Genomic DNA, 27321 nt, shown 5'->3' with positions numbered 1-27321 from the left:
ACCTACCTACATAATGTTCCACCTCTAGACATACACATACAAACAAACAAATACCTAAGATTATTAAACGTCAGTCGTTCAGCGCACACGGGTGACCATGCGCAAGCGCGTGTGTTACCAGACTTATAAATAAAATAAAAGTAATGTTTTGAAGTCGTAAAGGATGCCAGCAGTAGAAAGATGCCAATGTTAAAAAACATTGTGCCGCACCGAGCCTTTTATGTGGCTTGGTTCGAGAAAGTCACATTTCTGGACAAATTTTTAGTGCCTAGGTAGGAACGTAGGTAGGTAGATGCCTGTTCCATAGAAATCTTAGTTTACGCGCTCTCATGTAAGTCCGTAAAAAAAATCACGAAAACTGGTACTAAGCACTCAGGGCTTATAACGAAACTTTTTCAGGTCAGGATTATAAAATATATAAACTAAGCTTAAAAAAAGCCTTGCAAACACGTAGATAAGATAGAAGGTACACCTACAACCCCATCTAACGAGTTCTCGGAAACTATATATTTTTTTGTTTCTCGAAAGGAAAACCCCCTATTACTGTACGTTATGCATCTATTGTAAATCTTGGTAGAGTAACTGCAGTGTATATTTTTTTTAATTATACTGACCTGAATAATTGACCTTAAGATCCCCTTGCGAAGATAAACACAGAGTCGAGCACCGAAGTCAGAGGCGCGGGCGCGAGCGGCGCGCAACTCCGCTAATGAATTACAACTGACACATTTTCTGTATTATCCGTCGAGTAGGCTAAGAACTAAGAAATATCGTAGCAAGTGGAGATTTTGTTGCCAATAATTTAGGTACCTACCACACTGGCTAAGTTTGTTTTGGTCAGTTTGAACCGGGGTCGAGGACGTTACTGTTTTAGCCCTCGTACCTAAGTACGTCTTCTTCGAAACCAACCACTTTTTGTAATACCAAGATTCGTTGACAGATGTCTCAAAGAATTACTAACTGATTGTTTTGGTCATATCCACCCTACGAATTTAGACTTAGGAGAAGGCCCCGACCTAAGTACATTATGGAATATCTACAAACCTTTAATGATCCTCCGCGGGCTTCCCAGATCAAAACTTACCATTTGGCGGGCAGTATGATATGCATAGAAATATACCTTTAAGAAAATAAGTAGGAAAGGTAAAATAATATTGCATGAATGTAACTAAGCCTCCCATCCCCACGACGCTTTTGCTCATAGCTTGTAGCTGGTCTTAGGTATATTATCCCGTTCCATGCAAAAATAGAATTTGGATTTCTCGATTAATGGGCTATCTAAAACTGAAAGATGTTTTTGAAATCGGTATAGTAGTTTCTGAGGCTAGTTTAAGCAACCTAACCAACAATTTTTCAGCTTTCCACATAGATTCGAATCCCAAAGCCATCATGTTATAATTCCGTCATTAGGTAAAGCTGGAAGAAGCTTGTTAGCGCTGGTAATCCGCGCAGGAAAATGTATGAACGCGCGCCGATAATGCGCGCTGGTCAGCGCTGGGCGCTGCCATTCAAAGTTAATAAATAATCATTCATGTTTTTATAAATACCTAATATATATTATCTTTATCTTTGAATAAATAAGCGATATTTGTTTTATTACCGAATGGTGACAACAAGTCTTTTTCTGGAAGGATTGGTTGTTTAAGCCAATTAGGTACACCAAATCATCAATCAAATGGTTTTTCACTAAATCCAAAATGTAATCAAATGTTTCTTGAGTCATTCTTGTATATTTAAAAAATCTTTCGTAATCAAATTTCAATTTATTTACAAATAAATTATGGTAGGTACTCTCCGAAATGTTTCCTTTCTCTATTAATGGGATGTATACGTATAGGTATGTGCAAGGAGTACTTAGTACCCATCATGAGAGAGGACTAACCATATTTGTGTAATTTTTTTACATACGGGAATACCCCCCCCCCACCCTCTCGTAGATACTACAGTCACAGATTACTATAATAGTTAGGTACTACATGCGCTTGTCCAAAAGTCACACAACCTTCAGTAGTTGAACTTTATAATAATAATTTATCGTCTTACCTGTTGCCCTCTTGTTGCTATTCAGTGACTGATTCCCGGTGGCCCAGTAAGCGAGCTGGCGAGTCTCCACCTGCCATTTTTACGTGTGCAAACATTGTTATCGGCAGGTGCCATAGTTCCCATAGTTATCCCCATTCCCAGTCCATTAGCAGCCCATCACAATAGCCCAAGTAGTTTTCATCCACAGTTAGCAATAGTATCTTGGCAACTAAACCGTAAATAAATAAAAAAAAAATTTAGAGTATTATATATTTTCATTATAAAAGTAGTTATGATATTTTTTATTATATGTATTTCAAAATATTATGTAATGTAATAAAAAAAAACATATATTTTTAATTCCTCACTGTCTACCTCTGATATATCAGACTCTGTGTTTGATTCAGCTGGTAGTAGCATATTTTATTGTTTCAGGGCAAAATAATCTTACTTTGATGCTTTTTTTTGGCTTGTGTTTAAACACCACCCAAAAAAGTACCTATTTTACTACCAAAAAAATTCTAAACGGTTACCAAAATGGATAAATGGTCACCAAATAACGTTTCCGAAAATATTATTAGGTAAAACCATTTTTTCGTATTATTGACTACTAAAAAAATATATGGACTTCATTTCTTCCAAATTAGTCAGATCTTGCTATTGTATTTTATTGTAAATATAACGTAGGGTCACTATTTTTACGCCAGAGGTACCCAAAGCAAAAAAAATGCACTTTGTTACATTTTAAAGAAAAAAGTATTTTATTTTTGTATGAGCTTCAAATCTTAAAAAGCCTGTAAGTCGGACATCCGCAGCTATCCGCAGCCAAAAAATATGTCGTAAGCTAGTTTAATATGTCAAATATCTAAAACTAAAAAAATGTTACGCGGTCGAACGCGATAATATAACAAAAATGTGTTTAAACAAGAAAATTACTAAAAAAATATTTTGCTTTCACACCCTCTTTTAAAATTGAAATAATACTATAAAAAATTAAGTGATCACACACACCGGCATTCCTCTCTCACCGGCAAGTCTCGCTAGGGAAATTCTATCTTCCTCACTGGTGGACTTTGGGGTGCCGTGTTTGGCCGATGCGTTGAATGCTTGGAAAATGACTTGTCCAAATACGGTTTTGCCCAGTGACCCCTCCTCTCAGAGACAGTGGGATGGGCCCCTCTGCAGCATCACACGGAATGATCTTCTTAATACGTGTAATGGTGCTGCCGAGCGTGCTCGCCTGCTGGCTGTGGGAGTATGGGAATCTGGACTATGGTTGCAGGTTATTCCGTCAACCAGCATAGGCACACTACATGCCTTCGATTAGGCGCTCCCTGTGTTGCTCCGCATCGCTGCCATTGCGGTGAAGCCGTCGACAGCCTCGGGCACCATGGTCTGTTGCTGCAGAAGTGCTGGTCGTATTGCACGGCATGCCAGCATTAACGACATTATCCGTCGTGCTCTTTCCACCGCCGCACATACGGGTATTTCATGGATCTGGCCGGCCAAAAGTCAAAATAACAAAATTCTAGGAACGCAAATTTCATTGATCACCTGAGGCAGGGGACATTCCAGGAAACAATAGACTGCCACCCCCACCCTTTTTCCGTTGCGCGTTTTCTGGCAAAATCAGTCGAAAGTTGATCATTGATTCTTGTGCATGTGTCCGTTGTCGGCTATTTACAAAATCGTTAACTTTGTGTGTTAAACTGAAGTTTTCTGTGTTTACCTAGTGAAAAGTAGCAATGGATTCGGAAAGTACAGGTATGTGATGATCTATTTGTAATAAATTCATTAAAATTTGTGTTATTTTAAAGTACTTTTAGAGGTCGAGAAATCACGTCTGAAATTATGATACTTTTTTAAAGTTTATGTTTACGAGGCTATTTGTTTTAGTATCGGGGTAGATCCGGCAACTTTTGTAATTTATATGTAATCTATAGACCCTCAAGTAACGAATACTAAAAAAATTTGCCCCGGAATACCGCGGATGCGCAAAACCCTAGAACATTGAATTTCACGGTCAACAAAAGCAAAATTTTTGAAAAAAATTCTTAATGTCTAAAAGTAATATTTACTTGTTCCAGATATAAGTGTGTACTTCCGCAGTGAGAATAGTGACTCGTAAACCTCTCTTTAATATTATGAAAAATGAAAATTTACTCAATTTTGAAGAAAAACTATGTTTTTTGAGAGACCACCTTCTTAATAATGAAGATCAGTTAAAAACACTGAAAATCAATTATGTTCATTTTAAATCGGAAATAACAACAAAGGTGGATTAAATCTCACTAAAAAGAAGATTTTTTCTTGAAAAACAACGAACTTTGGCCGGAAGGTACATTCGAAATTCCAGTCACAACGGCAAATCGTCCAGGTCGCCCTTGTAAATCTTTTGAGGAATCAAGCGAAAGAACCAAAAGAAGAAAAACGGAAGAGATCGGAACGGAAGGGATAATATTGATGTAATTAAGTTGAAAATATGAAAAATATGCTGAATAAACCCAATACCCATGGCACCCAATGACACCCACACTGCACAAAGTACTTGTACACGGGTCAGATATAATAAAATGCATTGTTACCTACAGGACAACAGTCTGAGGAAGCAGCAGAGGCACGGAACAAACATTTTAGGACGTAGGAACAGACAGGATTACTGAAGGAAATTATCTAGAGTTCTGTAATAGACATATTTTAAATAGGCTTCTTTTAAGCTCAGATCCATTTCTTAGTGCCTCAAGGATAATAAAGAAATGAAGATGTATTCGTTTCTGCCTGAAACATTAATCATGCTTCTGTCTGGTATACACCAAACCCAACAGAATCAGAAATTTAGAACGAGGAGTTGAATTAATTTGAAAACATTGTATTGTTATTGGTAAATTAATTAAGTAATGTATGAATATGTAAATAGTAATGGTTGTCTATATAAGCGTATGTAAGTTTATGTCAATATATAGTCTAATGTAGATAAGTGTACGTAAGAGTATGTAAATATATGGCCTATTTTTAGTTTATTTAATTTTTTATTTGTGGTTTATTGCTTTTTTAATGAAATTATAAAAGTTATTGCCCGTATATATTACACATATATTATTTCCATCATTTAAAACAAGAAAAGCCACACAAATATTTTTGGCCGGCGTACCAGCCGTGTTAGAGCCTAATGGACTGGTACGTGACGATGGAAAGAGGCCAGATGGTATGACGTTGTTGCCATGGAAGATGGGTAGGCCCTTGGTGTGGAACGCAACATGCGTCGACACCCTGGCGCCATCACATCTTCCCAGCACGGCAGGCTGTGCTGGGGCGGCTGCAGCTTCTGCAGAGACCACCAAGCGGAGCAAATATAATAACCTTATTGGAAATTATAGTTTTGAGCCGTTTGGGGTCGAAACGCTCGGACCGTGGGGCCCGAGTTCGCGGTTACTTTACAAGGACATCGCGAAAAGGCTTGTCGACGCTTCGCGTGACCAGAGGGCTGGCCTATTCTTTGGACAAAGAATTAGCATTGCCATTCAACGTGGCAATGCAGCCAGTTTTCTGGGCACGTTTCCGGAGGACAGTGATGCGGAGGAATACTTCGACGCCTGATCGATGCTCTTTTATATTATGTTTTATGTTTATATATATTTTGTATATAGTATTTTATTTTTAGTTTTGTATAAAGATAAGTAGTTTAAGTTTGTATATATGTATAGTGTGTACATTAATAATTAAAAAAGTTGCCAGCCATGGTCCGGGGCGAGAGGTAATGGGCCGCCGTCTCATGCAGACGCTAGAGAAGTTCACACCTCTTATCCCAGCTGCTGCCATGGACGTAGAAGACACCACGGGCGCCCCGGGTGTCGAGTGACGTCTCCCGGCCATCGTAGGCGTGGGTCTTCGGTCATCGTGGGTGGTGAGTTTCGGTTGGCTCATGGTCCTTCCGTCTCTTAGAAGACACGGGCCCGTCTTGGCAGCGTGCGTTGTTCCACGCACTCCTCGAAAAGATTCAGCAAACCCCAGTGGGTTTACGTCACTAACAGTCTCACACTCCTTCACTGCACAGCGGTAGGAATCATTTTATGATTAATTACATAAAAAAGACATCTATAAACGTTAGGAAAAAAAAGATAAAATAGAAAAAACAATGTTGAAATGAAAATTCCGAAATGAAAATAATAATTCTAGCTCCTAAAGTACAAAAAATCGCTGAACATACATGGGGGTGTTTCGGGTACCCCATAGCCTAGAGCTTCTCATTTTTTCTTTTGGACGCCTATGGATGGGCCACCCTGTATATTTAATCACTATGGCTGTAACACATACCTACATAGACAAACAAGATGGGAAACACTATAGAGCTCACAGTGTCGCCCAGCCGACAGCCGTAGGTCTAAGTACTTACCTAAGCATGTTGCACGAGAAGTGGGGTTTCGCGATGCCGTTTATCTGCTGGAAATAAAACTGCCAAATTCATTCATATATGTTTATTGATGTGCCAGGCCAGCTCACAATGAGCACCTACTGCGTACTATAACTAGGCACATACTCGCAGTTGTGTACAGCCGCCATCAGACAGGTATTGTCCACAGGGAAATTACTTTTTTATTATAATCATCATGTCTTTTATCATTTGTACGAGGTATTCAAAGGGAACTAGTTTATCAAATCAAATCGTTTATTTTGCATAGAACATGGTACAAAATAGATTGTTAACATTTTAAATAGGAGTTCCAACATTAACAACATTTTATGTTCCTATTTTAGTGTTTTATTTAAATTCCTCAAGTGTTAGGTACAAAAAACATGAAATATTCATATACTATATATTTATGGTTGCACGGTGTTGATTTAACGTTTAAATATTGTTGCAAAAAATCCAGAACTTGACCGTGACCTGTAAGTAGTAGATTAGTCGATTTTCATACTCTCACACACACTATTGTGTGCGCATCGTGGGTTACAACTCACAAGTGTTACAACGGACCTACATCATGAATATTTCACATTTTCCGGATACCTTCTTTTTCTACGTTTTTTTCTTAAATTGGATAAATCGTTGCTGTTATCTAAACTTGGTTTAATTTAGTTTTAATAAATACAACCTTAAGTAGATATTTTCCTGTACAACGTAGGTAGGTAGGTACCTATAAATAGTTGTGAACTATTCTTAAAAAGATCACGATAATAACACTTTTGTACTTTCCAATGTTAAAACGTGACTGCAGACTGCCTTCATCGGCTTTCTATAAAACTTATGGCTACTTACTTACTTAATATTAACATAGTGAGAGCTATTTAATCCTAATGAACAAATGGTTATTTACAGGCGATTCTCTATATACAGGCGATATAATAAATAGCTACGAGCTCTTTAAAAGATAAAAACACGAGTGCAATGAGATGGCAGCACGTAGATACCACTTGGTTGGCGCGAGCACTGCTCAGTGCGGGGAGTGGACGCCGGCGGAGCTCGCGGTGCCCGCGGATGTCCGGAGACAGATCCGCCTGTCCGGGAACTCGCTCCTACACGACCATTAGGACAAACGTGACTAGACATTCATTTCTGTCATTGATAACATTATTACTGATTATTTGTTGCATTCAAATGTTTTTATCCCTAGCCCTACTAATATTATAAATGCGAAAGTAACTCTGTCTGTCTGTCTGTTACGCTTTCTCGTCCAAACCACTGAACTGATTTTAATAAAATTTGGTACAGAGATAGAGTTGACCCAGTAGTTTATATCCCGGAGTTTAGAAGAATTCTCTTGGAAACGCGATATAACCGAACTCTACGTGGGCGAAGCCGCGGGCGGAAGCTAGTTTTAAATATAGGCCTTTGCAGGCTCTTCTGAAATGTCACACGTTGCACAGTTCACAGATATTCATATTTGACTGGCAGAAATTGGGTGTTCACAATTATTGAAACATTACGTTCTACTAGAATATTAGGCATCGGGATTCAATTTTTATCAAATAAAACCTGAGCCTGCCAACAAAAGTACAAAATGAACTGGTCATTATAACTGTGACGCCAGCGCGCAGCTTGCCGCCACCGAATAGTTCAATATGAGACAATTTAGTGACGGCTAATCAATATTCAGATCTGCAGCTGCTATAAAACAGAGGTTAATCAAACGTGCAAAGTGAGAGAGAATTGTGAGTGAAACAATACACGATGAATGGATGGAATCAAAGACTAGCACCATTGCTACGAGTCTTTTATCACTTAAGGTGACGGGTTTCGGAAAGGCCGACCACTGTAAAAACCCACTCTATATCAGTATTCCCTAGCTTATCACTAAGAAAACATGATAAACTTTATTCAATACTTAAAGCAAAAATAAGGAAAAAAAGCAATTAATTTATTAGAATTGTTTGTTTGGAGTAGGTAGGTAGGTAGGTACTAACACGTAGGTAAGAATTCTTTACATAACGCTATCTGTCGCAAGAAAACGCGCCTCGTTGCTGGCGACCACTCTCGCACACGATATATTAGGTATGCACTTATATAATTGTATATACTTAACTTGATCTAATTACTCTAAATAGATTTTAAGTCTTCGTAAAAAACATAACTTTCATTTTACCTAAGCTACACGCATAGACAAATTAGCTTAAACAATAGGTACATATTTTGTACTACTTTTACATAATATTTATTTCTAGCTACGGGTTGGACTCTCGCTGAAAACAGAAGTAAGTAATCATCAAATAGCTCTTAGTGAGTAGTTTCGAATCTGACGCTCTTCCGCTGCACTCACAGCGGGAGTGTCATTGCAATAACCGATGTAATGATCGTAGCTAGGGCAGAATTAACATTGACTGCCTGGCCACTACAGGAGAAAATATCGCTCGGCCGGCGTGAAGAAGTGCCCGATTACTCAGCCGACATTCGGCCCTAACATTCATACTGTATGCATACTGTATACCTGTATACTTTTAGTCGGCCGATAGTCGATATTTGCTCATAAATCAGTATGAAAATGAATGAAAGTACACATGTAACAACGATCAGGCATTTTTCTGGTATCAGACCGACTAAAATCATATATTAAATTCACAACATAAAAAAAAACCTTCGACCGGCCTCCAGTGGGCCGACTGTCTAGTGTGCGCGCGCGCTTACTCCTACATAATTATGTTATTGAGTGCCTCAGGAGTAAGCTGATTACTCTGAGGGAACGACACAAAGAGTCCTTCGATAATTTCTTGCTTTTCTAGGCGCAATAACTACATTTACCCTATGTTCTGTGTTGTTGTAGAGATCTCATAACACGACTATTCAATACTACTTTTGCAATACATTATGTCTTGCCGTGTCGTTAATTTTATAAATATTTACAACTTACATTACGTTTAAAAATGGATGAGAAGGCATACTTACATTTTTTTTAAATAATATTAGTAAGCATATTATTGCGTCCGTGAGGCGCAACATTATGAATTTATGATACATAAATTGAGGCTACTTTACTAACTAATTCCGTGAATCTATCCACGGTATGCTCAAAAGGAACGATAGTCTGGTACCTGGTGGAGTTCCATCGAAGTTCACAAGTTCTGGTCGCTTTAGTCAGTCGAAAGCGGAATCGGAATTTTTTTTAAAATACTCTTCGCACCTGCAAGCCAACTCACATTCTTTAATAGTGATCAGGTAAGTACTAAAAAATGTGACCGTCGCCAGGTCTTCTGTGAGACATTCTCACACGGTCGCATCTTTGTATACTATACATGAACATAATTTTTATTTTGTAATTATATTTATTTTCTTTGTTATTTTGTATGTATGTATAGTAAGTTAAGTTTGAATATTATAATAATATAGTATTGTATTTATTGTTATAAGTAAGCATATGTATTAGTTTATAAGTATTTTTTATATTTTTGTATTGAATTTTTTATGGGCCTTAGTTGCCTGAAATAAAGGAATAAATAAATAAATAAAATAAATAAATAATGCCATTCCACCATAAATTAATGTAGATTCGTATGTAAATTACCCGAGTAATTTCACTACTTAAAAAACATTTTTTTCAGATATAGTTTGGCCTTTCGTCCAGTACCAGGCTATCGTTGGCTTTTGGGACATTCTCTATAAGAGTCACAGCCAGCTGGTTGATATAACCGTTCAATCAAACAGCTAGCTGCTTGATAGGACGACTATTTCAACTAATCGGCTGCGAAATAATTATCAACAAAATATTTAAGAATATCCGGATGACAACCGTGAAATAGGCAAAATCACAGGGGCTTATAAATATGAATAGTTGTGTTGCGCGAGTGGTGCGCGAGGCGCGGCGCGGCGGCGGCTCACAGCGGCGGCAGGTCGTTGTCGACGTCGAGGCGGCGCCGCACCCACTGCAGCACGGCCTCCTGCACAACAGCGCGCTCAGTACCCACTACAGTCGGGAGCCTCGAGGCACTACAGTCGCAAGAGGTTCGCGAACATACTGGATACCCAGCTTATCACGCAAGTCCAAGTCTTACGATTACGCGCCTATGTAGGTAAGTATCTATTTATTTTATGACTAGCCGTTTTCCCACGGTTTCACCCGCGTCCCGTGGTAACTACTACCCGTACCGGGATAAAATACTCGTGGATAATGTAGCTTTCGAATGGTGAAAGAATTTTTAAAAACTGCCCAGTAGTTTTTGAGCCTATTCATTACAACCAAAGAAACCAACAAAGTTTTCCTCTTTATAAAATTAGTATAGATTTATGTTTTTAATCAACATCGTACTGTAGCAGAATGCCCGCTAAGGTTAAAACTGCTGTTGAGATTCAATTGACACATTATTAAATTAGCAGACTTGTGTCTCTGATCTCGGAACAACGATTGTTCCGTGATACTGATACAACTTAACAGAGACGATAACAACATCATGGGATGAGTATTTAACTTTTAATTGCAAGTCATTTACAAGCTGTTAGTCATTATAATAATATAAGTATTTTACTTCAAAAAGCTACTCACACGAGGTCACCCAGGTAAGCCACCACCAATGCTTCAATTAATTAGTAGTGTTAGTCTGTTCACTCATCTGAGGAAGGGGTGGATAGGGAGAACAGTGATTGGACTAAGGAGAGAGAGGAGATGCATGAAATGGTTTATACAATAATCTGGCAAGACTTGTACAAAATAAGACATGAAATGATATGGCATTGATGACGTATTTGGCACAAGCCGGAGCACAGCTGAGGTCGGGTGAGGTTGAGATCATGAGGCGGCGCGGGTCAGTCGTGGTGGTGCGAGTGGTGCGCGTTGTCGGTGTAGTCGTCGTAGTCGCGCGGCGCGTCCAGCTCGTCGTCGCGGTCGTACTCGTCGCCGCCCTCCGCGCCCTCCTCCTCCTCCGAGTCGTCGGGCGCGCGCGCCGCCTCCTCGCGCGCCACCGCCGGCGCCTCCTACAGTGCCACACCACCACCGCACGGGTTAGTCTCACTCCGTCACGATATTAGTCGGGAAGTGCCGTGTTACTGTCGCGCCCATTCGTGTTAGTGACACGTAGCTAAGTAAAGACAACCATACTATCAGGGGCGGCGCGAGTGCCGGCGGCGAGGCGCACGCACCTTGGTGGGTCTCCAGCCGCAGCCGGGCAGCGGCAGGCCGTCGGGCCCCAGCGGGCACGGCGCGTCCAGCCCGGGCACGCCCTGCTCGCCCTTGTCGCCCTTGTCGCCCTTGCGCCCGCGCTTGCCGACCGGACCCTGCGGAGTTGGCGCGCACTGTCATATCATCGTCAGTCGGCCACGAGCTCGGCCGCGGCGTGCAGTGGCACCTGCCCCGACAACGTTCGCCAGTTAGTAGGCATGCAAGGCGCGGTTAGACGCGCGGCCGCGTGCGTGTGGCCGGTGCGCGAAACATGCCACATGAGCGATGGTCCTTGCGGCACTTACGGGTTCTCCTTTGTAGCCCTTGTCACCTTTGGGACCCTATCGGGTGGAAACGCAGAATTATCATCTCATAAAAATCAATGGCATATGATTACAAAGTCAGCACGTGATAACTAACCTCTTGTCCGGGAATGCCGTCCGTTCCCTGAAATAGTAGTGTGCAAGTATCAGTTAGTAGGATGAAGGTTGTAAGCAGAGTGCGGCGTGATGTATAAGAGAGTACGTACTGGCAGTCCGGGGTCGCCGCGCTCGCCCTTGGAGCCCGGCTCGCCTTGCGCGCCCTGCAGCACGGAACGGTTAGTGGCACACACTGCACTCTCTGCGCTCATCAGAGGCTACACCACGGTATTTGCTAATGCACTGCACTGGCTTAGGGTGTTGGCCTTTATACTAACGGATTTGTGCAACTCACATACATGATAAAGAATAAATTAGTTAATTTGTTAGTGTGACGCAGCAGCGGCACTCGCAGCGATGCAGATTACTGAACCAAATAGAATAAGATACCCATAAATGATGACCTCACTAACTGTTTACAATTTTAGATTATAAGTAAGATATATTTTTAACCCATCTCCAGCATGCATGAGCTAGAGGTGTACCTAAGCTTTCTGGCAGATGGCAGTTACATCTCACAGAACCAATAAAATAATTTTTAATTTTAGGAACTGATAGTGATATTAGAAAAGAGCTCTTGACTAAGTCAAAGCCACGCGGATCGTCGGATAGGGTTAAGCAACCATTTCATGACGATTTCTTCCTTGTTTCCAACTGTCATTTGAACTTCCTCAACCAGTCTTACCAAAGGGTACCGCGTTGTCCAGGTAACTGTCTTGCGGAGGTCAGATAGGCAATCATTCCATGTATTCTGCAGCCTCATCCGGTAAGATTGGAGTCCGACCCCAACATAGTTTGACAAAAATACTAGGCAGACGTTGATAACTTAAGTAAGTATATATAGGATGTAAGGCGATTGTGCAGGTCGGTTATTGTAGCAAGATGGATGAGTGGCTTACCTTCATGCCGTCGAGTCCGGGCGGCCCCTGCGGAACAACAACACGTGAGCGGCGTCCGCTCGCCGCCGCCGCCCGCGTGCGCCGGCGCCGGCGGCGCTCCGCATGCTCGCGCCTCTATGCACCACGCACTTGCTTCTCATTACATTCGATGCTGAAGCTCGACAAGGCACACCATAAGGAAGTACAAAGCGAACGAAACTCAGGAATAGGATGCCGATTTAATACCAACAATTACTTTATTTCAAGTTTAGCATGAACTAAGAGTATCAAAACAAAACTGGAAAGCTAGCTGCTGCTAGCTGCTAGATTCTGGAAATGCAACCTCAGACTCGGGTCGAGTGTCGGCGCACGCGTGTTTGTTCTTAGGTAAATGCACCCGTTTACGTTTATAAGCTTCGCAAAGGGTTTTAAAAGAATTGAAAAGACCACTGATTAACTTAATGCTAAATACTCGTGTAATGAGCAGGAGAATAAAGACGGCAGCTTCAGATGCGCCGGTGTCATGCGGCGGACGCAGGCGCGAGAGGCCGCCAGGAAGAGGACAGGATCAGCAGAACACGAGCGGTCAACAAGAGAAACTTCAATATGCACTGCATGCAAATATTTATTTTCTTTCAAAATAATTTTTAAACAACAATAGTTTATGCTCTCATGATGTATATGGTACAAATGACAACTTTCGATTTCCATAAAAAAACTAAATTCTTAAGGTTAGGCTTAGAGATACACGAGGATAAGAAGACAAGAAACACTTGTGTGTTTAGAGTAGAGTAGCGAGCAGAGCGCACGAGCCGGCAGCGAGCGCTGCCGCCGAGCGCGTACTTACGCTATATGTACAGAGCGGCGGCGAGCAGTGCTCACGAGTGTCCTCGGCGCAGACAATACTGCTCGTCATTACCTATACAAGACGAGATTCAGGCGCGACCTCTCCGTCGTCTTCGCATTGAGTTCAGACAGCAGCTCAAAACTAGCTGTTGCAGCGTACATCCAGGGTACTGTTTAATATTCTCAACTATAACGATAACCAAATCATAACCGTGTACTTGCCGCAAATTGGTCAAATTGGCGATTTGACAACTGAAAATGGTTGGGTTATCGTTACTTATAGGGGCAATCCACCGTAAGAGTGAACAACTCTTAATAGAAATTGATAGTAGGTATGTATATCAATATTGAAAAATTGTCACATAAAATCTGGACCAATAATGCCGAGAGAGAACCAATGAGGCCAGGCAAGGTGTGATAAAGCGTGCGGCTCGCGGACTGTCCCAAGCTCAGACGTTGAGGAATAAATACATACATGTGGGAGACAGTGACGTCACGCGCCACAAGCACGGGAGAGCGAGCTGCTACCTCGCGCTGGATAACCCGAGCTTTGCCTGTTGGGTACACACGCCAGCAGGTCAACCTACCGGAACCTGACAAATTGTTACCTACCATTCGGATATTAACTTTCCACTATTGTGACAAGGTTGAAAATCTATTGAAGAAATTTGACAGATTGCGGTAGGCTATCGTCTGTACTACAGCTAGAGGTCCATTGGTACAAGTTTTTTGTCTATATACTTATAATAATAATACAAAAGCGAATGTAATAGTTAGAAGAATGAAATAGCAAAATACGTACGAGTCAACATTAGAGTAGGTAACATTACGTGTCGAGTGGGACGGTAACACGGGCGCGGGCGGCGGCGCCGCCCTCACTAGTCACTAGATTATTATAATAGTATAATGTTGTACATACCACTAAACGTTACGATTTAATATGTATTCACATAGTAATAGTTAACCATAGTTAGGCCTATTCTAAGAATTTGGGCGAACTTTTGTAAACAATTACATTAAAATATAGGAAGATATGAAAATGGTCGATACAAATCTTTGTACATATCATTAAATTACAAACGCCCTCGCCTCCGACACATGTGAGCGCGTGCGCACCGGCTGCGCCTGCCCGCCCAGAGCAGCCCTCACAACTACAACCTATACAACAAACTATATCATTAAAGAGTTTTTCATACGAAATAATTTGTAATTAGCATAATCTTGAAAGAATTTTTCAATTGTCTTTGATTCTGGGTGTCATCAATGCGGCGTCGGTCGGGACGAAATCATTTTGTGGGTTTTAGAAACTTTAACAAACAATCCGAAATCTGGAAGTTGTAAGTGTTACATCGTGGCTGGGAGAACACATAAGACGGCGTCCTCGACTGGGACTCAGTAACACAGTACCGTAGACGTTACAATCACGTCTTGTCAGAGGCCATAAGAAGGGTTTGAGAAATGTCTCATACTAGGGAATGTTGGAGTTGGTATAAAAACTGCAGTTCACTCGATAATTAGGACGGGTGCGGGTCATTTGCAACATGTCTTGATTCGGCAGTCATAAGTGGCTTATAATAATAAACGAAGACTTGTGGGATTAAAAAGGGGAAAAAATTGGTCCATTTTTCACATTTCATTATCACTTGTTCAGTGGTGTATTAAGAGGCACGCACTCGCAAGTCATGACATGAAACTTTTCTGCAGTTGGAAGGTAACATACTTGCCGCCACTGACCACGTAGTGGGCGAATTAAGAGACTGATAAGTTTTAAACCCAACATAAAAATGACACATATGTATATTCACTAATGTAATCGAGGTGCTACATAAGTAGGTATTCAAATTGATTTGATGACTTTATTTAAGTACAGGAGTATACAAAATACTCCTGTACTCGTTCGGTATCAGTATAAAAATTAAGAACACATTTTATTAATATCTACCGGTAGGTGTGTGCCTCATAAAGTTTTTTTTTTTAACCTATATCCACAATGTCCGAGTTAAAAAGAACAAAGCTCGAGCATCTAGATGACGCGCTGACGCGTTTGAAGCCAGGTTCAAGCAAAGGAACTGGAAATGCAGCACTTTTCTGGGAAGTCTTAAAGCTTATGCGGACAAACACCGCAGACAGCGCCGGTGCGCATGCGCGAGGCGGCACTTACAGTGTACTTGGCACGCGGACTCTAGTGTCACCATACCCACACTACCTTCAATAATATCATCAATATGTTTTATACCTATCTTACCTTTTTAAAAATAGTTACTCTGAGCGTAGTGGTACTATTAACATTAACATAAATTCATTACTTACAAAATATGACTGGAATTATGTTTCAATAAGGAACGTAATGACTAACGATGTCCGTATCTATAATAATACCCATTTTGCCAACAAGTTTTACATTATTTACAGGGAGTTGGAGGGACGCCGGCGCAGCCTACTCACGTGGACGAACAAGCGCAGAGCTCCGTCGTCCGCGGCCGAGCTCGACGACCAGACTCGCTCTTCGGTACAATGAAGGACGCGACAAGTCAATGAGAATATATTACAATGTGGTGGTGTTCACTGAGACATGAACAGAGTCAGCGGCGGCAGGGAGTGGCGGCGCGGCGCGGCGCGGCGGCGCGCGGCGGCCGGCGCGGGCGCGCGGCGCCACTACGTGAAGGCGAAGTCGGGCGGCCAGCGGTTGTCCTGCGCCACACCAGCCCGGGTTAGTACCGCACACCACACGTTAGTTCACTCCTACGCTACACAATACTAGCATGCTTTTAATATCCTCTCAGTATGCACGAGGTCCTCTAGCTAGACCTTCAACACCAGCTGTGTGTTAGTGTGAGTCGTTATGTACGCCACTTTGCAGTATTAGTAGAGATTTAGATTACTAAACGCCTTGGGTGCGGTAGTCAGTTACTTACTCTAGGTCCCGAGTCGCCGGTCCGGCCCGGCTCCCCCGGCAGTCCTACTGGACCCTGCAAAAACACAATTCGTCAGTGAGCGTAGTCATACAAGCATCATACATGAGTAAATTAATTTATTAGCTAATGACTCCGTCGATACAGGTAAATGCTGAGGAATCATCGTACTCACCGGTAACCCCATCGGACCAGCATCACCTTTTTCTCCCTTTTCACCCTGAAATAGAAAATGATAACACTCTCTTTATTGTTTACTAGCTTTCCGCCCGCGACTTCGCCCGCGTGGAATTCGGTTATATTGGACACACAGCGCCATCTACAATCCATCCATCAAGCAAACAATATTTTTGTTTTCCCTCGGGAATATCTATTTTTTTCGGGATAAAAAGTACCCTATTATTTAATCCGGACTTCTAACTTTACGTCTGCAAAATTTCAAAGCAATCGGTTTAGTAGTTACGGCGTGAAAGCGGAACAAACAAACAAACAAACAAACTCACTTTCCCATTTATAATATTATTAGTAAGGACTAGTAAGGATTTATTATTCACTTAATAGTACAAAAAAGTCGTTACCTCGTCTGTTTGTCGCAATGATTAAATGTTAAGTAGAACTACGCAACGGATTTTGGTAAAGAGATTGAATAATTATAATTATACATACTATAAAGAAATGGAGTATCTATATCAAAAGGTCATGAATTTAGTTTTATCTTCATTGAGGGTGAATATGTTATCCCTAAGCCTTTCAGTCACTTAAATAGCGTGTTCATATACTTTGGTCGAGGTGTCGCAATAAAACATGAGTGCAGTATCATCGGCGAAGGTTATTTTTCTTCCATTTGGAAAATACAGGCCGTTTATATCGTTATGTCATAATATGTTGTTTGTGTATACGAGGAACAACGTAGGTCCAAGGATACTCCCTTGAGGGACGCCATATCATGAATCGGAAGCTCTTCACTAGTCCAACCATCCAGCTTGACTATCTGTGTTCAATCCGTCAAGTACCTAATTCGGAAATAGCTCCAGTGGTACACCTCTAATAATCAGGTGCTCAAGCTTATTGAGCAAAATGGGGACGGGCACTGTGTCAAACGCTTTTGCCAGATCCAGAAAGATCAAATGCCAAAGGGTTTGTTATCTAGTTTTGTAATTATGAAATCTGTTAACTGATGGATGCATCTGCGGTGGGTCTATTTGGTCGGAAACCATATTGTGCAAAAGATAAAGTTGATTGGTTTCTAGAAATTTTACAAGTCTGATACTCATAAATCGTTCCATTATTTCTGGATTTCTTATATAATGTGGGCAGAATGGATATGGAATATAATTTTTGGTTCTATTTATAAGTGGGGACAAACGACCTCTTCAATGAAGAAGGGAACACTCCAGTGCAGAAAGACAAGTAAAGTCCTGCAACATGTGTATGTAAAAGTAAGTGACGGAACAATTACATCACAGAATTGCTTCTATAGAATAGTTTTTGATAAGTATTTTTATTTTAATATTATATATTTAAATATAGATTAATGCTCAATCCTCCTCCGTGTGAGAAGAGGCCTGTGCCTAGCAGTGGGACGATAAAAAGGCTGTAACTGTAAGTATTTTTATTTCAAATTCGTCTGTAGGTAATAATGTTTCAATTTGACTTGTGGTATGGTATGTTGGATTGGATTCCCTTCAGCGGCAACAGAAATATAATATCTGTGACAACTATCCAGCATGGTATATGGTTTGACTAGTATGCTGGATATCCTGGTAGCACCATCAGCTCGTTGTCGAATGTTGTTCAAAACTGCAAATGTTTTTTTAGAACTGCTGTATGGCAGCTAGCTACAATACTACTGTACATAAATACAGCGAAACTTATACTTGCGTATATTTCAAAGAAAATTAAATGCACATTTTTGTCCTGTCACTGTTTTGAGATCATTGCCGCTGTTGACAAAACAACTTTAAAATGGCTGAGGTGATTTTGATAAAATTAGCTTCAAATCACAAGCAGCGGGACAACCAACTATTTATTTTTTTAAATTGCGTCAAGCTTAAAAACATTTATAGGTGCAGTTGGGCAAACGACTGATTCATTTGCTTGAGGAATGTGTACGTACCGCTTTGCCGCGCGCGCCCGGCTCGCCCTTGTCGCCCTTGATGCCGGGGGGGCCCGCCACGCCCGGCGGCCCGGCGGGGCCCGGCGCGCCCGGGGGGCCCATCATCTGCGGACACGCGCATGTATCACCACACTGACTACTGGCTCTTCAGTACAATGTTATAACTTAGCTTTGGTATAATCGGCTGAACAACGATTAAGTATATACGGTTGTCTTTACTGAGATCTTTAAAATAATTATTAGTTAATTTGTAGGTCTTCTGATCTTACCAAGGTGTATCGGGTTGACCGGGTAAGTAATGTGAAGTCGGTCATGAAAACACTGGTCTGAACTGTAAAACTGCACTGCACTGGTCTGCTAGGCAGACGAAGATAACGTATATGTATGACATTATTTATTAAGCAAGCGAATGCCAGGTCTTGAAAAATCTGCTTTCACTTTTGAGATTTTTCGGGTCTTACTTGTACCACAGATTATATAATAGTTACTACGTAACTTGTGCTTTCAGAGATATCGTGATAGGTAAGAGACCTTGCACTTTTATATTTATACTAATATATAACGGTTTTGACGAAACTGCTGAACCACTTTTGGAAAGCTACACTCTTCCCGAGTTCCCATGGGACACGGGTGGGTGGGTGAAACCGCGGGAAAGCGGCTAGTGAAGGTACAGTGTGCAAACATAGCTTGGTCTGCATTTGTAGCGAGTCTTTGTACGATTGTGAGTACGATTACTAATACCTGAACAAGAGTGACAACGCCTCGAAGGCCAGTCTTCTGATAAAACCTTTGTGAATTCTCTAGCGCTGGCATCGGTTCGGGCTCTTAGTTCCAGGTTGTGATGTAGATGATCGGCATATACCTACGTACTGTCGCATTGGACGTCATAATAGACTTCGACCGGAGTACACAGGTACAATAATTTTCAACATCCCTTTTAGAGCAAACTTTAGAGGTGTTAGATAGAACATCGTACGTATGTCTAGATAAATTTATAGATCATTACAAATATGCATATGAAATGAAATGAAAATATTTATTCGCCGAGATATGGTTTACACAAAAGGTGGTAAAAACAAAAAAAGTCACAACATATCGCGCCTTCATAGGTAAGTTATATTTAATACATATTAGGTTTCTTAGTTAACTTTTTACGAATCCTATTGTTACAAAACGTACAATATGTTTATTTCATAGTCTAGCGAATAAAACCTCTTATCACAATTTAAGGATAGGTTTTCATGGTGGATTTTCTTTAGTTATTTTTCAAGAAGCTTCATCTAAATTGTAAAGGAAAAGTAAGTAAAACCAGCGAATTATGGATCAAATGATTAGTCTTTAGATGAATAAATATTTTTTTTAACTTTTATTCTGGAATATTCCCAAGAACTAAAGAAAAATCAAACATTTTGCTCGTGTCAGAAAAATTGCTTGTTGACTTGAAGGTTTTTGTAAAGTTAGTGATTATCCCCGGCACGTGCTCAGGCGGAGCGAGTAATAATGAAGCACAAATACTTACAACTTCATGTCCGTACAGCTCGTAGCCGGTGCCATCGCCCTGCAAGTTCAACAGTGGGCATAAAGATTAACAGTTCACCATCGACTGCTGCTGCTACAGCGAGGGGGGATAGTCACCTGGCGTCTCCTCAGCTTCCTGTACTTCTGGCGGGGCGGCCGCGGCACCGGGAACAAATAGCGACACGTTACTTATCAATTACCTATCATACTTATTCTATTTAGCAATCCCATATCTCAAACTGCCGTCCTACACACATTCACCCGGCACTTATTCTCACACATTTGTTCCCACACAAATACCACAGGTTTCCTTTTTATTGGCTTATGTTAACTTACCACCTAAATTAGACTCGCATTTTAATTTTACATGATTACTTACCAAACTTTTAACATGCTGCAAACCTATATAAGTAAAGTGATTCCAAATAAATTATTATCAACCCAATTACATAGAATAGTAAATGATCACCAAACAGCGAGCAAATTAATGCGTTATTTCTGCCTAAATAGACCACTGTATAACAAATACAGTATTATGATACCGTAGATATTAGGGTATGTTTCCGCACCTATTTAATATTATAATTAACACGCTTATATTAACTTCACTTGTAATGTAACTACATATGTATGTAAGAAAATCTTGGAATCTTAATTTGACCCACTTCCCGGTCTCCTCAATTGGGATGAAATTTTGCACACGCTTTGAGTTCTGATGACAATACATGACCAGCGTGTTTTTTAAACGATTTCTTTTTTATACCTATATAGTATTTGATTAAGTAATACGCTCCTTGTCGACTGTAGTTAAAGAAGAGCTTGGGACTCGGACCCGGACTTAGGTTCGTTGCTGATCTTTTACTATTTAATAGCTGGTGAAGTAATTATTTTTGTTTACAGAAATAAGGGTGTCAAAACATTTTATGGTGGTCATTACTTATATATTTTTTTCTAATAATAAATAAAAATACCATGAAAGTTTAGCATGTCAGAATAAGTATAGAAACTGCTCACCGAGTCGCCTTTGTCCCCCTTCTCTCCTTTGAGGCCCGGGTAGCCGGGCGGGCCAGGCAGGCCCGGCGCTCCCAGCATGCCGGGCGAGCCCATGTCGCCGTACTCGCCCTTGGAGCCCTTGGGGCCCATCTCGCCCTGAAACACGAGCAGCAGCAGTGAGCATCACCGCGCCGGCGACACAGCGGCGCGGAGTGCGTGCGACACGTACCGGCTTGCCGGGCGGGCCCTGCACGCCGGGCAGGCCGGGCGCGCCGTCGGCGCCGGGCGGCCCGCGCGGCCCCGCCTCGCCGCCGCGACCTGCAACACCCGCACACTGAGCGCGTGTGGCGAACCTCGCTACACGTGCCCCGTACAGTACATATGTATGTACCGATTAAGCGGTAATCAATCAAATCAGAAGATATTTTTGTATAGGTAGGTAAGCGGAGTATATATTAATAAAAAATAGCGAAGTGACGAGTATATTCGTGAAGTTGCAAGATATTAAGAACGTGGAACGGCTTACCGAGTCGCGACGCAAACTTCGGGCGCGCCAGGCGGCGCCGACCGCGCTGGGAGCCGTCAGTTGTCATTTGTACCACAACAAGGGAAAGTAATCATGCAAGTAGCGAGGCAGGTGTTACCAGGCTGCATGCGTCGTGCAGTGCTAGTTACCCGCTTGCCGCGCTTGCCGCGCGCGCCCTTGTCGCCGGGCGCGCCGGGCGGGCCGGCCGCGCCGCTGTCGCCGCGCTCGCCGCGCGCGCCCGCCGCTCCTTCGCACAACACTCACCGTCACCGGCGCCGGCCATACCGCCACCGTCTCTCTCACATTAAGCATTGCAGTGCCATCTGTCGCCGCACCACAATACGCCAACACCGAACACAGTTAACAGGGCTTGGGTGTAATGTCGGTCAAAACTGTTATTGTCATAAACTTGACGACGACAGATTGCACTGCTTCAAACTACGATTACAAAAGCTCAAATAATAAAAATACTGTTACGAATGTTAATATTATTACTTCAGATAAGTGCCATTTTATTAGCTGCTCTGTGAATTAGTTTAATTACTGTATAGTAACTAGAATATAAAGCGCCGGCGCTTGCTACCACACGGAGCATGCTCGGGCGCGAGTGTATGTGTGCAGTACCAGGGGGCCCGGGCGGCCCGGGGGGGCCCTCGATGATGCCGGTCGGGAACGCGTCGCCCTTCAGCGTCGTCGTGAAGCCGCGCTCGCCCTTGTCGCCTTTATCGCCCTGTAACCAATCATTCCAAAGTTTATTACAACCTTGTGCGTACTCTAGAATATGTCCTTCCCGGACCATAATAATTATGATGGCCTAGTATAGACATGTACATGAGCATACTTTTTTTCTGATGTTGAAGTCGATTTTAAGAGGCGAGTGAAGATTATTCAATAATAAACATTTTGAAAAAAATAATACATATTTATGTATATGTAAGTACGTATCGGCCTACAAATCAGTGTGTAGTTTCAAAAGTAGCTCTCGATTTCTCAGGGTTTTAATCATATGATGCTGCGGGTTCCCCGGAGAAGTACCTTTACAACATTAAAAAAAAATGCATATTGGTTAAGGCGTCTTTGATTAACCGATGAATATACATAAAAAACAAGATGCCGACGACTTGAGCACCTCCTATTTTTGGGAAGTTGCAAGCTGGTTAAAAATTCGCTTTGATTTCGTCACAACGACAACACAATACCTTGAGTCCGGCGGGGCCGAGTGAGCCGGGTGGGCCCACCAAGCCGGGGGGGCCCACTGGCCCAACAGGTCCCGGAGGGCCCGTGGGCCCGGGCGGGCCCGCTCGTCCCTCGTGTCCCGGCAACCCCTCAGCGCCCTGTGGCCCCGGGGCGCCCGGTGGCCCTGGCTCACCAGGCTCGCCCTGCGCAATATATCACAGTTAAATTAAAATGGCCACTAGAAATTTTAGATCATCCTCTCTTATTGAAGTCAGTCAAAAATTACGAATAGCATTAATCTTTTAAAAATGGGACAAGATTTTTTTTCCAACTTATAGGTAGGTACTTGCTCGATTCAGAAAAATGGATAAAGCTGTTAGTTTGAAGAGGGGGCACGTTAAATGTTAGTGTCAGTAGCGACAGACATAGTCAGGGCTGGCATTAGACGCCGGCGCTCGGATGTATCGAGTGGTTGACAGGGGTGTCACGTCGGAGGTGCGACGCGCGAACATAATGCCGCTTTAATCACCCGCAGGACTTCTGTAAAGTCATAAAAACCATTGATCCTGGCCTTAGGCGACGTTCATCGATTTATAAGCCATTATCTCCAAAAAATATGACTCAGTAAGTAAGTAAAGGTTTGCGAGTGATTAAAATGACACACAGTGTAGGAATGTGCAAGTAATATTATGTTAACACATGCAAGAAGCATCACGTATTTCAAACATGAATGAAACAGGTACGTCACAGCTCGTCACTGGCATGTCGTCACTGGCTTATAAATGAAAGCCCGAATACCGGAGTGAGACGAATGGGCGAAAGGTGGCTGGTCTACATTTCCATGAAGAGGTTAGAGGGAAGCTCATGCAGAACACTGGGATCATGCATGAGGGTGGCTGGCGAGGCTGCGGGGGCGGGGGGTGACTCACCTTCAGCTGTATGACGGTGTGCGCGGAGATGTTGTGTCCGGCCGCCTGCAGCCCCTGCACACACGCGCGGTCAGTGTCGCCGCCTCACACACATACGTGTACATTTCGCACTATGTCTCACAAGAGATCTCACGAATGAATGCCAGGCAACAAGTAATAATCAGCACAAAATTAAACAAAAGATTGGATGCGAATACTTGGGCTACCTACAACGACAAATAAAGCACAACATAAGTAAAGCTTAGCGCGCGACGTTTTCTGAAGGGTGACAAAGCTCTAACTACACGCCGCTCGCTAGTGGCTGTACCTTGACGGCTATGATCTCGGCGCTCGTGTACGGACTTATCTTAAAACTGTCCACGGATCTTTTCACGCCCTGCAATGTGACCAATACCGATTTACTCACGACACACTCTACCGTGAGTCGCGGCTCTCGGGAGCGGCGTCTCAGCTATATCACAAGTATACACCTACATCAGAAACTTTGCCGCTTTAAACATGACAGTGGTTTTAGAGTTGTATTCAGTGAATAGGGTGTATGATGAAGTGAAGTGGTGCGTACCTTGACGGCGGAGAAGACGTCGAAGCCGGGGCTGCCGTGCTCGCCCTTGTGGCCCTTGTCCCCGGGCCGGCCCTGCAACAAGCTCGTGTCACTACCTCGCTGCGTACTTCAAACTGTTCCGCACTAAGCACAATACTGCCGAACTTACCGGGTCTCCCTTAGGTCCATCCAATCCGATGGGCCCCTGAAATGGACAAGCAGCTCATAAGTATCATTTAGTCAAAACTGGCGTTATTGCCTGAATACTTAAAAGTGAAGCGGTCCAAGCGGTATTCAAACCAACTACAATAGAGTCGAGTTAGGTAATTATTTTTTTAATATTTAGACAATACACACCACAAACAGGAAAACTAATAATATACACATGAAGCCTCCTACACCATTTAATTCAGTGATAGCTTCAAAGAGAAATAAAAAAGCTATTAGTAAGTTTCTGAACGGCCAGTACATAGTAAGTAAGAGTCCATAAATATAGCTAGTGTATCGCAATATTTCCCAAGTTCCAGGTTAGTGAATACAAAAGCGCTACAGGAATCAGAGAGTTGTGCTCGCGTTAGTTAAGACTCGCACCTCGCATTCCGCAGCTCTAAATGTTGCAATAGCGGAAACATTAAGGGAAGGTTCATATGTAACGATACACGCGTCAGGAATTAAAACATTAAATCATTCACACCCAAGCGACGACTCGTCAGGGCGTCGATCATATATGTATGATACGGCCGACGCATTCTTCGTCCGATGTGAACCGAGCCTAAGATATTCAACAGTACATTATGTTGAGTGAGAACGCGAGGCAATGTCTACGTCCGGTTGCATCAAAATGAATGTTATTGTTACATTATTTTTAAACTTGGCATCGTGATAAAAGTGAGGTCGGAGGCACTGGTGACTGCGAGAGTGTTAGTGAGCGCTAGCTTCAGGGACAGCAGGGGCAGGGCGTTAGTGGGGGTGACACACTACTGCTCTGGGGCACTACGGTGTCTTACCATGAAGCCTCGCTCGCCCTTCTCGCCCTTGCTACCCTGAAACGTGACACGCGTGTAGTGCACAGCCGAGTCGCACCTCGACTATCATCAGAGTCGTCAACGTATTTACAACAAGAATAAGGAGAAAGAGAATAACAGCAAACAGGGCAAATAAAAAATAAAACATATTATACCGGGAATCCATTCTTCCCAGGAGCTCCCGTTAACCCCTGCAAACGAAATAAATCAAATAATCAAGCAAACAGAAGCCAAACTTAATGATAAGAAGTAGCAAACCCTCTTGTATTAACATTGACAGTAACCGCACACTGCACGGTAAACAGTCGACCGACACTTGTAATTTTTTTATTTTTTGAAAATCTTAATACCAAAAAAAGTTTAAATTGCGTATGTACTATCATTGAACTAATATATGAGCCAAAACAATATATCGGCTAATTAAAAATTTGCAGTGTGCGAGTACTCTTAGGCTTTGAACATAATTATGTAACCAAGAAGTAAATAGTAATATAAGCGCATGTGTACTGACCGGCGGTCCGGGCTCTCCGGGGTCGCCCTTCTTGCCCTTCTTGCCGCGCTTGCCGGGCGGCCCGGGCGGACCTGCAACACAACGCACGCTTACTGCACAAGTGGCTTACACTCAAACATCAATACCTATAACTAGCCTACAAGCTGTGTACGTGGCGCGGCTCGGACGACGGCTTTGATATGCCGCCCGCGCCCTCATTCAATTTATTTCACATTCAATTACGTTACTTAACGGTTTGTAGCATTTGAAGTGCCATGGCTGCGTTGCTACAGCCTAGACGCTTCACGATAGGGACGCACAAAGATAGCTTCTTATTTGACAAATAATATCATTCTATAATTAACAACTATATTATTAACCGTGTTAAAATATAGTTTTCAACCAGGCTCCATCATCAATCAAGATTACAACAATCACTATAATCGTAGTAGTAGTAAACAGCTACGAGATTCGTAGCAACCGCTGCTGGGCGTAGCCATGTAGCGTAGCGTCGTCGACTACGCGCGTAGTGACAGTAGGCTACTTTGTCTGGTGGAAACCCTGCACCCGTATTTCATCACATTTTTAACAACTGATACAGTAAGTTATGAGCAAGTCAATTATAATAAAACTAGCTGCTGCAAGCGAGTTCGTCTGTGCGGGCCGTATAGAACTGCCCAAATACTATGAGTACTTGTATGCATTACCGTAGAACAAATATTTTTAGGGTGAGTATAGACTACAACATTTACTTGTAACAGAACAACGAGCCGCTCTATGAGATGTTCTAGTGTATCATCCTTTTACGAGCAAAACATCGAGCACGCTCGTCTGTTTGTTACAAACCAACGAGCATATTGGTGTAACATTTCGTTTAATTATAATAAAATAACTTGAGTACAACAGTTGTTGTTTTGGAGATGTTAATATGGTGTTGTAATTAGGAAACGCGAGGTAGTTCCTATTTTCAATAGCTTTCAATCTTATATATGTCACCGTAAGATTACAAACATCGTTAGATTACCTCCCCTCTAATTTTCAGCCAAATCGGTCAAGCCGTTTTCATGTTATGTCGTGACAACGGAAACCGGGTTTCATTTTAATATGTATATGTTACCGTAAGATTACAAATATCGTTAGATTACAATCTATCTCGAGAGATTGTAAACTGTCGAATTATTGTGAACCGTAACATCTGATTGCAATTTAACGTATTATTTTTCGCTATATTATAATCTATCAATGTAGAGCGGGCAAATTGTGAACGGAATGCATCTTGCGCGCTGATTGGTAGAACGTCAAAAAAGCCAATGTTCTTTGCAACTCCCGGTGCCACAGCTCTTTGACGT

General features: G+C 42.2%; 1 protein-coding gene across 16 annotated transcripts in view; it reads right to left on the bottom strand.

Annotated features, from left to right (window-relative positions):
* Positions 1 to 6482: 6482 nt before the first annotated feature.
* The window catches only part of LOC110378404 (collagen alpha chain CG42342), a 285873-nt gene continuing 265034 nt past the window's right edge, over positions 6483 to 27321 (bottom strand). For 2 of the 16 annotated variants that reach the window (XM_049837124.2, XM_049837113.2), the window contains exons 2-19: positions 25994 to 26064; positions 25638 to 25673; positions 25465 to 25500; positions 24627 to 24662; positions 24479 to 24550; positions 24224 to 24292; positions 23011 to 23190; positions 22436 to 22541; positions 21515 to 21603; positions 21307 to 21441; positions 20411 to 20436; positions 20294 to 20342; positions 18775 to 18879; positions 16834 to 16878; positions 16662 to 16715; positions 11585 to 11719; positions 10992 to 11419; positions 6483 to 10389 (exon numbers count right to left, since the gene is read on the bottom strand). In XM_049837124.2, coding sequence (XP_049693081.1) covers positions 11252 to 11419; positions 11585 to 11719; positions 16662 to 16715; positions 16834 to 16878; positions 18775 to 18879; positions 20294 to 20342; positions 20411 to 20436; positions 21307 to 21441; positions 21515 to 21603; positions 22436 to 22541; positions 23011 to 23190; positions 24224 to 24292; positions 24479 to 24550; positions 24627 to 24662; positions 25465 to 25500; positions 25638 to 25673; positions 25994 to 26064 — 1412 coding nt within the window. In that variant the 3' untranslated portion in view covers positions 6483 to 10389; positions 10992 to 11251. Of the gene's footprint in view, positions 10390 to 10991; positions 11420 to 11584; positions 11720 to 11908; positions 11945 to 12023; positions 12051 to 12132; positions 12187 to 12921; positions 16438 to 16661; positions 16716 to 16833; positions 16879 to 18774; positions 18880 to 20293; positions 20343 to 20409; positions 20437 to 21306; positions 21442 to 21514; positions 21604 to 21960; positions 22059 to 22435; positions 22542 to 23010; positions 23191 to 23916; positions 23971 to 24223; positions 24293 to 24478; positions 24551 to 24626; positions 24663 to 25464; positions 25501 to 25637; positions 25674 to 25993; positions 26065 to 27321 lie in introns of those variants that run through there. The other 14 variants (XM_049837126.2, XM_049837116.2, XM_049837127.2 and 11 more) reach the window with 12 other exon arrangements.

The sequence above is a fragment of the Helicoverpa armigera genome, chromosome 14 (genome assembly GCF_030705265.1).
Source record: "Helicoverpa armigera isolate CAAS_96S chromosome 14, ASM3070526v1, whole genome shotgun sequence".
In the NCBI taxonomy this organism is placed as follows: Eukaryota; Metazoa; Arthropoda; class Insecta; order Lepidoptera; family Noctuidae; genus Helicoverpa; species Helicoverpa armigera.
This window is presented reverse-complemented; position numbering and strand designations above follow the sequence as displayed.